This window comes from Micropterus salmoides, unplaced genomic scaffold, assembly GCF_014851395.1.
Source record: "Micropterus salmoides isolate LMB-PRFRI ecotype aquatic unplaced genomic scaffold, ASM1485139v1 Ms_hic_scaffold_16, whole genome shotgun sequence".
In the NCBI taxonomy this organism is placed as follows: domain Eukaryota; kingdom Metazoa; phylum Chordata; class Actinopteri; order Centrarchiformes; family Centrarchidae; genus Micropterus; species Micropterus salmoides.
This window is the reverse complement of record NW_024040707.1, coordinates 16,725,471-16,739,718: the sequence shown is the minus strand read 5'-3', so window position 1 is coordinate 16,739,718 and position 14,248 is coordinate 16,725,471. Positions and strand designations below refer to the sequence as shown.

At 40.8% G+C, this 14,248-nt stretch overlaps 1 protein-coding gene across 2 annotated transcripts in view; it reads left to right on the top strand.

Annotated features, from left to right (window-relative positions):
- The window catches only part of cacna2d3a (calcium channel, voltage-dependent, alpha 2/delta subunit 3a), a 131,444-nt gene extending 118,684 nt beyond the window's left edge, over positions 1-12,760 (top strand). For both annotated transcript variants that reach the window (XM_038723463.1, XM_038723464.1), the window contains 7 exons: positions 1,983-2,058; positions 2,142-2,194; positions 3,382-3,437; positions 6,242-6,356; positions 10,383-10,495; positions 11,614-11,696; positions 11,864-12,760. In XM_038723463.1, the coding sequence (XP_038579391.1) occupies positions 1,983-2,058; positions 2,142-2,194; positions 3,382-3,437; positions 6,242-6,356; positions 10,383-10,495; positions 11,614-11,696; positions 11,864-11,956 (589 nt within the window). In that variant the 3' untranslated portion in view covers positions 11,957-12,760. The remainder of the gene's footprint in view (positions 1-1,982; positions 2,059-2,141; positions 2,195-3,381; positions 3,438-6,241; positions 6,357-10,382; positions 10,496-11,613; positions 11,697-11,863) is intronic.
- The last annotated feature ends 1,488 nt before the right edge of the window (positions 12,761-14,248 follow it).

Sequence of the window (14,248 nt, the reverse complement as noted above, 5' to 3'; positions counted from 1 at the left end):
GTGCATAATATCAGGCAGGCCACAGAGTGAGAGCATGTCTCCCTTCGCGCTGACAGCTCTTAACTTGGCCAATCGTGTTGAGCTATTCAGCGCTGAACTCCGACCCCTCGCTCAGCAGAGTTCTCCGTTAGGGGATTACAGCAAATCTTTTCCTGAAATGGAGGATTTAGGAGTAACTTGAAGTCACACACACACAAAGACACACAGTTGTAGACACATCCACGCATATACTTCGTGTTGTAGAGCTGTGTCTCCTGGAAAACGCCGGCAGCACTGGGTGGCGACTTTCTGCAATTAATTTGGAAATTTAACCCAGGAGGATAACTTTCCCAGTATTAGAGAACAGAAATGCAGAGAAGCAGACACAGACAGGCACATATTGTAGTTTGCCTGTAGAGTCTAACGGGTATGGTCTAACATTTGCGGAATCTTTAGAGAACTTAGTTGCACAGTTAAACATAAATTTTAGATTGCACAGACACTCGCAACCACATTTCCAACACTGCGTCAAGACTGTACCCAGCATTCAGTTCTGCCTTCAGGACGTGGGTGAGGAGATTTAAGCCATGCTGTCTCAGTGCATAAAAATCATGGGTGACAAATCATTGCACAAGCAGACAACCACGCCTGTTTATCATAGGGATGAACCTCAAAATCTGACAGCAAATGGTTTACAGTCCCACTCATAAAGACAAAGAGGCCTACAAGTGCTTTCACTGAATCTCTAATGTCGGATGATGAGGGATTGTTTAAAATTAAGGACGACGTGTGATGAATGAATAATATAACTTGTGTCGTGAAGTATTAGCATGATGAGTAATAGAGCTTATAGATCTGAACACTGATGAATCCGGTACGATCTGTCTTAACCCAGCGCCATCTGCAGAGAATTAATGTGCTAAGTTCGCTGCACAGATTTTGTCTTGACTAAAAAACATTTAAGACATTTTCAAGTGCACCACTTAAAGTCGACACAAGCTGCCAACTTTTGCTTTATCTGTCAGCATCAAGGCTGCAGATGAAGACAAAGTGTGGAGGACTTACTTTGAGATACGTTTGGATTATCTATCTTTCCAAACAAGCAATAAAAAGGGAAATCAATAAAAAGGTTGAAAGGGATGTTGCAAAGCAAATGAAGGGAACGCTCACGCACACACACACACACACATGTATACAGCAATCACACACTCATACACAGATGTTACACTGGTCTAAGTTTACTGCTAACACCATTATGTGGCCTGGCTTAGCGCTAATTGGTTCCTGGCGGTGTGTTGTAGCTATGTGTCACCGGTACTGGGATTGAGGTTTGATCATCGCCCAGGGCTGCGGATAGACCAGGCCCACTCAGACATCACACACATGCTCGCACACACGTTCACACACACAAAGCATTGTCAAGTATAAAATAACTTATCCACAGGCTATGAGAAAGAGTGTCCAGTGTGTTTGTGTGTGAGTGTATGTGTGTGTGTGTAAGGAACCCCTTCAGTAACCTCTCCCAGACAGACCCAGACCTCACACCCTCAGGGTCTACTAAGCCCTTAAATCCTCTGATATTCCCCCACCAATATCCCCAGATCATCTACACACACAAAAACACACACACACACACACACACACCTTCCTACATCACTTTGAGGAACCTCTCGGGAGGCTCTCGGCATTCGGTTGCTTTCCTTTTCCCATTCTTGCCACATCAATTCAATATATTATCCGTAGGTAAAGCGGCCATTATAGCAGAGGTGGGATCTTTCCTTCCTGCTCCCACACAGCAATCCAAAAGGCCCCGCAGGCGTGTAATAGTAGAGAGAATGTGTGAATCAAGACTTATATCACCATATCCGGGCTATATCTACCTGTCAAATGCATTACTTATGAACAGTCAGATCTATAAAAACATTTGCATTTACATCACTATCTCTATTTCTGATATCTTTGTCTCACTGTCTGTCCTCTCTTTTCTATCTTTATCTACTCAGGGTCACTCTATATGACTACCAGGCTCTATGTTGGGTTTTTTCAGAGAGCAGTGACAGCGGACACACACTGTTGGATGTGAGTACTTTTTCACTCCATGTGATGCAAAGTTGCGAGTATGGATTGCTCAATATTTTCTCTCTCCCTTTCTGTGTTTTTAGCCTTACTTTGCCTTCTTCTCAGCCATGAAGTGGATGCTGACCGAGCTTGTAATGTAAGACTTCGGTGTGTGTGAGAGTGTCTTATGTCTATCTGTAGTAACATCTGCTCGCCGCATACACAAGTTGTTGAGGACTCGTACGGTGGCCTCTCCAGTAGGAAAAGGTTAACTGTGTGTTTGTGACTATAAACCAACTGTATGTTTGTTTACGTGCGCTTCCACATGTACATCGAAGTGATCATCAATGATCATGAGCAGTAATGGCTACCTGATGTTTCCTGTGGCGCTGGTCCTCCTGCGATGCCATGTTGTGGTTGCAGAGCCTTCATGGGTGGTCGCCACAATGCATCATTGGAGGATTGAGTTGTCAGTGATAATTTAACAGCCTGTCATTTTTTTGTCTTTGAAGTATAAGTGATGTTTTGATTTATGTGTTTCATTTTTCCATTGATGTTTTACTTGAGATTTATCCAGTAAAAATATAAATAATCTTATCAAATAACTAGTATACCTAATGTATATAAAAGTTATAAAGGTCCAAAACTTGACATTAAATACATATCATATGGAATACAAATCTCAGTATAGTATAGTATAGTATAGTAAGCCCTAAATAATGGCACCATGACAGTTTGCACTCATAAAATTTACATAAAAGCATGGTTTGATCATCTATTAAATGATCTGTAATTATGAAATGGAAATGTACTATCCTCTTTATGAGCATTTATTTAATAACTGTGTAAGTTCAGATGCAGGAAAAATCAACCAAACCAAACCAAATCATGTGTATACCAAAATGAGTCATCACAAGATTGTCAAAACACTGCCTGTTTTGCAAGCATTTTTTTTTTTTACTGCTTTGAACAAGTCATGTAGACTCAAATCAAGATTGAAGTTAAAAAATAGATTTCAGATGAAAAGAGTCAGATTCAGCAACAACTTGCATGGACTTATAGACACAGAAATAATTGAGATTCCTCAGTAGATGTTTTTCATGATTGATTTGAGTAAAATACTTTTAAAAAGCATATAAACACGATGGAATTACAACTAGGATAATGTGTCTGTCCCGTGGTTGCTTTAAAATGCACCATTTTCCCTACTGTAGTCCTTGAGAAACTTTCATAGTTTGGGTAAAAAGAACAAATGGCTGGAATGCAGTAGAGAGTGTTGCAGTATGTATTATATAAGCATGTGTTGGAGTGTATTGTTATGGTCGATGTCTTCTACATATTTAGATTCCTGGTCGAGTTTAACTTCTACAGCTGGTGGCACTCTGACCTCACAGCTAAAGGTAAGAACGCACTCGTTGGGGATCTGCTTGTTTTCTCTCTCTCTCTCTCTCTCTCTCTCTCTCTCTCTCTCTCTCTCTCTGTCAAGCAAACTCACACATACACACACTCATGTAAAAGTATACAGTTTATGCTGTAATTGTTATATCAGTTTATATACAAACACAATATATACAATATAGACAAACACTGAAAATGTTTTTTGGGGGGAGTTTTTCCTCATCTCTCTAAGGACAGGGGATGTTGTATGCTAAACCGATTGTAAAGCCCCTTTAGGCAAATTATGATTTGTGATATTGTTTTATATAAATTAAATTGACTTGCCTTGACTTATTATATACATTCCTAATAAATAAGTCTTGGTGCATGCAAACAGCACTGTATAATATGTACTGTAAGAGCTACTGAAATTGCTCATCACATTTTATTTAGAATGTCTGCTGAAGTTGAAAATAACCACAATGGTCATAACTGATGCTAAAGTGCTAATAAGTGCTAAATAATTATGATCATCATAATAATAATAATCTCTGGTTAATAATTATGGAACATCTGGGGAAAAAACTGTACATTTGTGTAATTTGTTCACAACCTTGTATGTTTAAATGGAAATGTGTTTGCAAATTGTTACAAATTATGTTTTTATGGTTTCATGTTTATGTTCTTTTATAGTATATATAGTTTTTCACAACTGAAAAATGTTTCTTACTCACAGCAACCATCACAGGCTTTAATTACATGTCAAATGGGTTTTTGTAATTTCATTAATTTTAATAATGGTCTAGAATTTTACGTTAAGCAGGAAAGGTAAAAACACGTTTTTCATTCAGAAACAGCGGATAATCTCCTTTGTAAATCAAACAAAATAAACAATCAAAAAACAGAACAAGAGAAAGAATAGAAAACAAAGATTTTGTTCTTCTTTCAAGTCACTCTATCGTTTATAGCAGTGACACAGATTCAGACACAGACTATTTCTACTATAATGTTAACCTAATTTTGTTTAACTTAATAATCTCAAAGGCTTACGCCTCAACATGTGCAGAAATAAACAAGTCCTAATTTTCCTTTTTTGGGGGGGTTGTTTTTCAGTATAATTCCCTGTCTCACACAAAGGAGAGAAAGTTAATAAAGTAATTTTTTTCTCAATTTTACATCTGCCTATAAAACAGTAACTTCTTTTAAAATGATGATCACCGATTAATCTAAATATGAAAACATACACTGACCAATGCTTGAATTCACGTGGAGCAAAGTTCATTGCGTACAGAACTAACAACCAGTGTCCTCAGCGCTGACCTCCTGTCTTCGTCTTCTCCATCTCCCCTCCACTTCCTCTCGGTCTGAGTCAGTGTGACCACTGGAAAAACAGAATAAAGAGGCACAATCCCAAACCTAAAAGTAAAAATGGCAGAACACGAGAGTACCTCATGTGACCTCAGTGTGAGAGAGGGTGTGTGTGTGTATGTGTGTCTGCACACCCATTTGTGTTTGTTTGTGTGTCCAGAGGGGGGGTTATACTTGATGGTTTTATGATCTGAAAGGATGTGTGTCATATTGGATGTGGTGGGAAGCAATATCCGCTTTTTTAAAAGAAGAAAAAAGGCTTCTCTCGCTCTATTTTCTCACTCTGTCTATCTTTCTTTCTCTCCTTCTCTAGTTTAATGTCTTTACCTCCTTTTTCTGTCTCACTTTCTTCCACGAACGCACGCACATTCTCATATGATTACAGCCAAGCTGGGGGATGCTGCTGATGCCTTATGCTTTATGGAGTGTTGAATACTGTCTGAAATTAAAGCTTCACTAAGCAGCATCATATTATTGTATTAATTCTAGCCAAGACTAATATGAAAATATTTAGTTTGTGAATGCGAGAGAGGGGGGAGAGAGAGAACCACAAAATGAAAGTCTATAAAATGCTTTCCTTGCACACTCTTATCCCAAATGAAGTGAAGCTGGGCATCGCTACTCGCCAAGCAGTCAAGACAATTTCACAGCTGGCTAGCCTCAGGTCTTAGCAGCACTTTCTATATCTTTTTACAATGAGACACGGGCCTGTGACACACAGCTGAAACACCCCAATTTAGCAGCCCGTAACCCAATCTACACAGCCTCTCAAGCTGAACTAATCCCAGACGTTTATCCATGTAGGCTGCGTTTCTCACATGTAGTTTATATACGGCTGCGCACACATACACACACACACGTAAATTTTTTTCACGTAGTAATGCTGTACTGCTGACACCCAGCAATTAACTCCCTCCATTCAAATCAAACACACAATCCACCATCAGAAATCTGTATTTAAAAAATGGATGAAGACCGCCCTGATAAAACTACGTCTTTAAAATGTTAATATTTTAATTTTTCAATTCTTCGAGCGCCTACTTTAATAAGCCTGCTCACAAATAGAGGATTTTGTCGCCCCCTTCCTTTCCATCCTGTAGCATTGTTTCAAACCTCTGGGTGGCAGGAGAGTTCAAGCAATGTTGTGTAAATGGCTGGCCTAGATTTACACTGGAAATACCTCCAGCAGGACAAGAGGCAGCTCTGGTTCAGAAATGCTGCTTTCTTTCAAACTTGTATATTTGCAAGGATGTGGTGTGTTTGCTTACAATCTATTTGCATAACTATTTTAACTATATATTTGACTTGAAATGGATGGTTTCATGACTTCCTCACTCAATTGCTGTTTTTCTTTCTTTCTTTTTCTTTCTTTCTTTCTTCTCTCTCTCTCTCTCTCTCTCTCTCTCTCTCTCTCTCTCTCTCTTTCTCTCTCTCTCTCTGTTTTCCTTCCTCCCTCCAGCTCAAAGGATAGGTCGGTCCATGCAGGTTCCATGTGACACAGAGTACCCGGCCTTCATCTCTGAGAGAACCATCAAAGAGAACATGGGACACCTTGACTGCGACAGCTGCATCAAGTATGAGGCATAGACATACATACATATAATGTGAACACACTGTAACAACACGGTAACAACTACAGCGGTCTAAAAATGTGTCTACTGTATCAGCTGGCCTCTACGCTCCATAAAAAAGGTTAACAATGAAAAATGAATTAACTCTCATCTTGGCGAAATATTTGATCTCTGTAATCCCCGATAATGAGAAACAGATTTAAATCGTTTGTTGTCGGTTGAAAACACTTTTATCCAAGCAATCCATCACAGGCACACATACACACAGACACTCACTCTGTCCTCCGGCAGTTTGAAATACAAGGCATTTAGAAATGAGGGAGAGAGGTGGAAAAAGGGCTTCCTTTAAAAATGGGAAAATGAGTGTGGTCCCCATTAACAATTTGGGCTTTTTTGTCAGGCAATTGTGGGGTGTTCTCTGGATCCCTCCAATGGGCCCTTCATTGCTCCCAGCTGTGGAACTGCCAGGGAAGCTCAGAACCCTGTGCTTGTGTGTGTAGGTGTGTGTGGGTGTGTGTGTGTGTGGGGAGGGGGTGTTTTCCTGCCGGTACAGCCTGACAAGGTCAGCAGGGTAACCACTGCCCTGGGTGCTAGGAGTAAAATGTGGTTGGGGATGCAGTCAGACCCCAAACACACATACTGCATACACACACAGACACAGCATACACTCACACACACCCTGGAACACACATTATAGAAGCATGCTTCAGAGAAGAATGGCCTCATCTCCAATGATGACACCAGAACTGGGATTAGCGGGTAGGGCTGTGTGCTCTGAGCAACATGTCGCCTTCAAATAAATCTTTTTTAAAGCACAATGAATTTGACAAAGTAAAACTGAGTTTTTATTTCTGTTATATGGAATTTTATGGCTCATATTAGTAATAGAGGATATTGGTGATAAACATCTGTTCCACGTTACAGGCTGACTGAGGCCTTTCTCTCATATTTTCAATGGGACACGTGTGTGTGCTTTATGCTCTAGGAAATATACCCTAAGCTCTTGCCTGTTAAACCTCTCTTTACTATATTATGAGTGTGTGCACATGTATGTGTGAGATGTCTGTGTTTGTATTTGTCCAGTACTTCCTTATGCGTGAGACAGCGTGACAGAGCAATGGAATCTACTGAATGATATAATAGCTTAAGTGGCCCAATAGGATGATTTAACCTCCATTAATGCATTGCCAGCTTCTCTAGACTGTAACATGAGATTTAGGACAAAGAGTGTGTCATGTCTTCAAGGGGACTATTAGCGACAATACTCCTGTCCATATATCCACCGCTCCACATGTTCCTTTCCTTTCTCTCGATCGTCCCAGTTGAGCCATGTCCTGAAAAGAGAGAGGTTCGAAGTTACAGTAAGCTACAGCTTCTGCGTTACAGTCAGACCTGTAGACGTGGTTTCATCTGTTAGAGATGAAATACATGTAACATACATTTCTTTATCCCAGGTCACACTACTGAACATGGTATAACTGAGATAGTTGTGCATATTATGAAGCTGTCACTCCCAATGTGCTATAAGGTTTTGTTTTAGTATATCAGTTAAATTTGTTGATAAGGGGTGCTTTTTACAAAATACACTATTTGACAACAAAAAACTGAATTTATGAAGCATTATAATTTTTAAAATTACATTATGGGCTATACGTTTTTATTTTAATATCAGTTGTGTTTTTTGAGACGTTTATTATAACTGAGAGTTGAATGTTTATTTTTACATCTTAAATTAAGTTCACATTTTTTGTACTAAATTAAGTTTTAATAATTATGTTTTTATGTAATTACTTTCATAGATTGAACTTTTCTTATCAAATAGTCCCCTTTTGATGATGTATGCATACATATATTTTCATGTCATTCTCTCAACCAGGACATTTAGCTGCATTTGCACCAACAGCTGCTGGAAGGCATAAATATAAAAATATTCTTATAGAGTTCCCCCAAATATAATATATTGGAATCATGTCAAATGTGTAAAAAGGCTTAAAAAGAGAATACTCGAATAATGGTGCCCATTTTCCCTGAAAGTAACAAGAGAAATGGAAATAAAATGAGGGCATTGCTCTGATAACTCGCCAGTGTGTTTGTTGAGATTTTACTGGAGCAATTCCAACTCACTGAATTAGAAATTGTTAAATTGCACACAGTAATTACTGGTCAAATTTCCCAACAGTGATGACAGATATTTCTAAAAAACCATACAGTGCATGCAGTTATGCTTATGGTTAGTTACGCAATGATTAAATCGTTGGGAAAATGTGAACATTCCCTACAGGACACACAACATTGCATTTAGCTAAAACTGAGCACAGAATTATTTTGCCATTAAAGGTAGAAAAACTTTGCTACTGTTCTGCATCAGAAGCAAAGCATGTGTAAAGCATAAAGCATTGTGAAATATTATCATCTAAAAAGAGCTTCAATACAGCTCACAATGGAAAGATAAAACATTTTTCTTCATGATAAAAAAGTGTTGATAAGCTGTGCTAATTTTAATCTGCTTCAGCTACAGGTTGCGTGGTATCTTTTGTCGGAACATCGAGAAGAAGACAATTCTGTCACCACTTCTTTGTGTGTTTAAGCTTTACACTTTACATCTACCTAACTCTTGATTTCTTTCTCTTTTACTGCCTTATCTATCTAGAATTATATTGGATGTCTTTGTTGTTCATTTCTCTGCTGGCCAAAATCACTAGAAGCCACAGCACTGGGAGACAATGTCAAGAAGATAACACACTCTTTACCGTCTGTGTGTTTGTGAGAGAGAGTTTGCATGAATGTATGTCTCCGTGCATGTTCACATCCTTGTGTGCGTTGAAGTGTGTGTGTGTGTGTGTGCGGTGTAGTGCTCCCTTTCCCACCACTGGGTATGTTCAGGGCTTGCAGCTGTGCTGTCAGGATGTGTTTAAGTCTTTTCTCCAGGAACACTTGCTCTGCTTTCTATCAGTGGGCTGAGCTGGGCCGGCTCGGCACTGTGCAGGGGTGAGCACGGATTATTAAACATCAGCAGATCCTAATTCACCCTGATTGGAACTGGCTTGGCCTATTTGGTTGGGTTTGTATGGTCACGGTGGGATAACTATATTAGAATGCGGTGGATTGGTGCTACTCAGGGATAGGAGGCTGTTTGTGGTCAGATTGAATTGGTCATGGTACTGAATTAGTAAGGTTGGAGATATTCCTGTAGAGGTCTGTTTGGATCTGCCAGGTCTCTCTCTCTATTTGTCTTAGTTCCTCCTTTACAACAGTTGAGAATGTGTATGCGTGTACACAGTGTTTCTGCATCGGTGTGTGTTCACTCACTCACACGTGCATGTTCTCATACGTGTCTGATAAATACCTCACAGTGAACTCGATAAATCACCCAGCTGCGGCAGATGAGTAGGTGGGGGAGACGCAAAAGATAAAGAAAGAAAGGGTGACAGAAAGAAGAGATCATCTTTACGGCCTCTCTTCTTCATAAAGCTTATCCGCGGTCATAAATCACTGGCCAGGAGGCCGAGGCGAGGCATGATCTCTCAGACCAGTAAAACACAGCCACGGGAAGCTATGAGCACAAAAGTGTGGTTGCCATTTGTCTCCCTTTTGGTGTGTTTTATATTCGGCAACACTTCATTGGTGCTCGCTTTGGATGGGATATAACAAAGCCAAAAGAGAAGGAAGGGAAGAGACTGAGGAGGAGGAGGGGATGGAGTGAGTTAGAGAAGTATGTGTGTATGCTTTATATGTGTGTTGGTTGGTGTGAGTCTGTCTATGTCTCTGTATGTTTATTGACAGCTGGCGGTGAGACAAGTCATCTTCTTGACATACGTCCAGTGGAGTCTCTTCAGTGCATCTCCCCTCTGCCAGGGCAGAATGTGAACACTCATAATGCAAATCCTCTGACACACATGGAAATTTACATCATACCCATGCGCCTTGTCTACTTGCCAATCCAACCCTCAGTCCTCCCTTTCTCCCTCTCCCTTCTTCCTTCATCATCTTTTTTTTTATGTTTCTGGCCGTCTGTGCTGTGATTGGCAGGTCCTTTGTGATCCAGCAGATCCCCAGCAGTAATCTCTTCATGGTGGTGGTGGACAACAAGTGTGACTGCAGCATGTTTGAGCCAATCACCATGGACCCCTTCGAAATCATGTATATCCTTCACTGGCCAAAAGCTTGAGAGGTGCGGGTGATTGAGTACAGGAGGACAGTTTGCAAATTCTAGTCTGTTGGTAAGTGCCACAGGGATGATTTAAAAGCTAGAGAGCCATATTTGTCAAGGATGTGAAGATGAGTTAATCTACAGCTACAGTAAAACCTCAACAACCTTGACAGAATTGATTAAACTTATAATAATTGTCACAGCTCAAATTCAAATATGGATGATGATTTTTGCAATAAACTGACTCAGAAGACGATGAGTGGAAGTGATGGTTTTGAGGGCAACATAAATGTGTTAAACATCTGGCCTGGAAAGGTTGTGTGTTGAGAAAAATAACAGTATTGTCTGACTATGTCTTTTAATGTGTTCACGAGTTCCAGTATCACAATACTGTAGTTACCGAAATGTAAATAGCATAAAGCATCTTAACTTGTGCTTGGGGAGTTTGTTTGCCCTCTACCCCTTTGTTGGATGAAAGAGACAAGAGCATTGTGAGGGACAATATCTGAAGTCCAGGCTTTGAGACAACACTCTACCGGAGGTCTGTTTCACAGTGCTGTGTGTGTGTGTGTGTGTGTGTGTGTGTGTGTGTGTGTGTGTGTGTGTGTGTGTGTGTGTGTGTGTGTGTGTGTGTGTGTGTGTGTGTGTGTGTTAGGACTGTGTTACACAACAGCCCACGCTGTGATGGGATACTGATCAATAGCAGGCACAGCTCAGAGAATGGAGTCAATCTGAAGGAACTTCAGCTCGTCACCACATACCCGAGCTGGGTTCTCCTCTACAATGTGCATTTCTCAGAATTTTTTGGCATTACACACACGCTGTGTATACATGTCCACTGTTTATTTTGTTATGGAGTGCTTACTGTAGCATAAAGTCTGCTATTCTGTTGCTAGGCGACAAAAGAAAAGTCATCGAACATTGCTCAGTCTTTTTTCTTTTTGCAAACCGTGCTATGCGCAAAAGTATCACGATATCCATAAGAACCTCTTTCCATGGTGCACTCAAAAACATGCATTCCTTTCCATTATAAGCAAGAAATCCACTCCAGCAGGAAAACACCCTGCAGTGGGTACACATGGTCTGTTATTGCTTTAACTTCAGCTGCACATAATGAATCTCTAAAGTGCGAGAGATTGAAGATGCAAAAGGACAGGAGGCGCCCAGATACCTGTCACCCTTTTCACCCAGAGGTATCCGCTCCACAGACACACATACTACACACACACACACGCGCACATACACACATCACTCACTATTATTGTACATTCTTTCATAATATATCCCCCACCAATCTTGCTTTTTTTAAATTTAATTAAAATATTCCATATCTATTCATATCTTGCCCTTCTCTCTCTAGGAGAACTCAATGGAGTGCGGAGGAGCTGTGGGTCTCGCCCCATCTCTCGCAGCAACACTTCTCTGCGTCCTCCTGGGACTGTTCCCTAGGTGACCAGAACTGGCCACGCCTCTCCATCCAGAACTTAACTTGGATCGGCTTGGCTCGGCATGCAAAAGAATGGCAACGATGCCACAGAAAAAAACACTCCTGCCCCTTATAAAATTATGCCCAATTCCAACTCACCACCTACAAAGCCCCAAGCCCTGAGGTAACTCCGCGCAAGGCACTTATTTGAAAGGATTGATGATGGATAGCTATTGCAGCAGCTAAGATGTGATCATTAAGGTGCTTTAGCAATATCACATGAGCTGCACTGAGAGGTTTTGGTGGAGAAACAAAGTTTTGAACATAGTAATAATGCTAACAATGCACATAGTAGCTTAAAAACTGCACAAGGGATCCAGTAAAACCCACACTCACACTACTATGTTCAGTCCTTTCAGGTAGCAGCTAAGGGGCCTGTAGCTGGGCTTGGAACTGGGCATTAGAGCCACGTAACAACCATGTGGAGAAAGACAGGTGCACTGTCCCCTGGCCCACTCTGACTTTTCTTGGACAATATTGATTTTGAGCATAGAAAATAATGCTGAAGATGAAGATGATTATATGTGGCTGGGGTTGTAATGATGTGTTTGTCTAATGATCTTTTTTTTCATGATGAGAAAAAAAAAAGTTTTAGTCTATATATGAAGAAAAAAAGAGTTTTAGTTATGATTTGCAAGTGGTACCCATAAACTGTGACTATGAGATTTTCAGTCCTCTGACGTGAGTGGTTGTTAATATTTGAGCTTTGCCTTATTCAATAATATTGGTCCTGTTTGTGTACTTTTGAAATAAAATGATGTTTAAAGCCGTGATGTAGGAGACCGTTAATATAACAATAGAAGCATCAGCTCTCATCCTCATAGTTTGATCTATTGTTGTTGGCAGATTTGACTGATTAATACAATATCTGCTCTTAGCGGCTGGCTGTGGGGAAACGTCTGGCTGCTTTTTAGCCTCCACATGAGCAGAGTTGCGTCAGGCTTGTGTGTGCATGCGCACATGTGTGCATTTGTGTCTGCATCTGGTGTTTCGCTCTTCTGTCATTCATGTAAGCCTCTGCCCTAGAGGCCTATTCCCCACACAAAGAGAGACAATAAAGACCATGACAGTGAAATCGAAGGCCAACCACAACATACATCTGTATTTGTTTAGGAAATAGACGCAAACAATCCTTTGACATTTTCTGACAAATATACACATATGTACAGGCAAGAATAGGATTCCTGTGCCATGCCAGTCTTTGTGTGTGTGTACAGAGGAGCACAATAAGTTAAAAACAACTGAAGTTCTCAGGGACCCCATCAGTGCCGGCAGGAGGCCGCTCTGCTATGGTCTCCATGTCAACACCAAGGTCCCTGTAGTCACCAGCGGGACATGCTTCGTCTCCCTCTCCTTCCCCAACTCTTAACCAGCCAGTTCTACCAACCTCCGCTTCCTCCTCCACTGACAAGGTAATTCTCACCGTCCTAGTGGTCTAATCTCTTCTATACTGTTTCACTGATCTTGTCCCTTGAGCAAAAACCGTGTGATTCTAATCATTTCCAGTTGATCCTGTTCTTCCTCTTTCTATGGTCCAAAGACTCCCTGACTTGCTGGTGGGTCATTTATCACTGCATAATGGGATTGGAGTTGTTTTGGGTCACGCATCCAATCCGGTCTGTGATTCCTTCCTGTTTGCCAGATGAGTTATGGGAAAGTGCATCCAGTGTGTGTACAAAAGGCAGACTTGGGGAAAGCAATCTTCTTTCTGGGGAGCTGCCACAATGGCAGCCCTGTTGCCACCTCAGGGGGGGTCCTTTGAGTGATAAACCCATGCAGATGCTAAAAGACATTCTATTCTTTTCCAAATATCCCACTGCACACTGCTCATACATGCACGTTACACAGGTGAGAAAGTTCAGATTTAGCGGTTTTTATGTACCTCTGTTGCACACTTTTAAAAGAAAAAGGAAAAGACAACAGAAAAAAAGAATAGAAGGTAAAACAATATGAAAGACCGTATCTGTTGAAAAGCCATTGAAAAAGACATCTCAGTTTTTATGGAAACATTAATGTGTGTCTTTACAGGTTGGGCTGAGCACACAGATGTTCACCTGGACAAGCCAGTTCACACCTATAACCTCCGTCCATCAAAAGACACACTCAAAGACAGGACGAGTGAGAGAAACATCACTCTAGGTATTTTATGAGAAGGCGTCCGGTGTCCGCATTCCTTCCCAATGATCTGATCTATGCTGCTGTTTGTGGTGGGAAGGAACCCCTGAGAGAGGAGTCACTGATCGTTGGGACACAATGCCC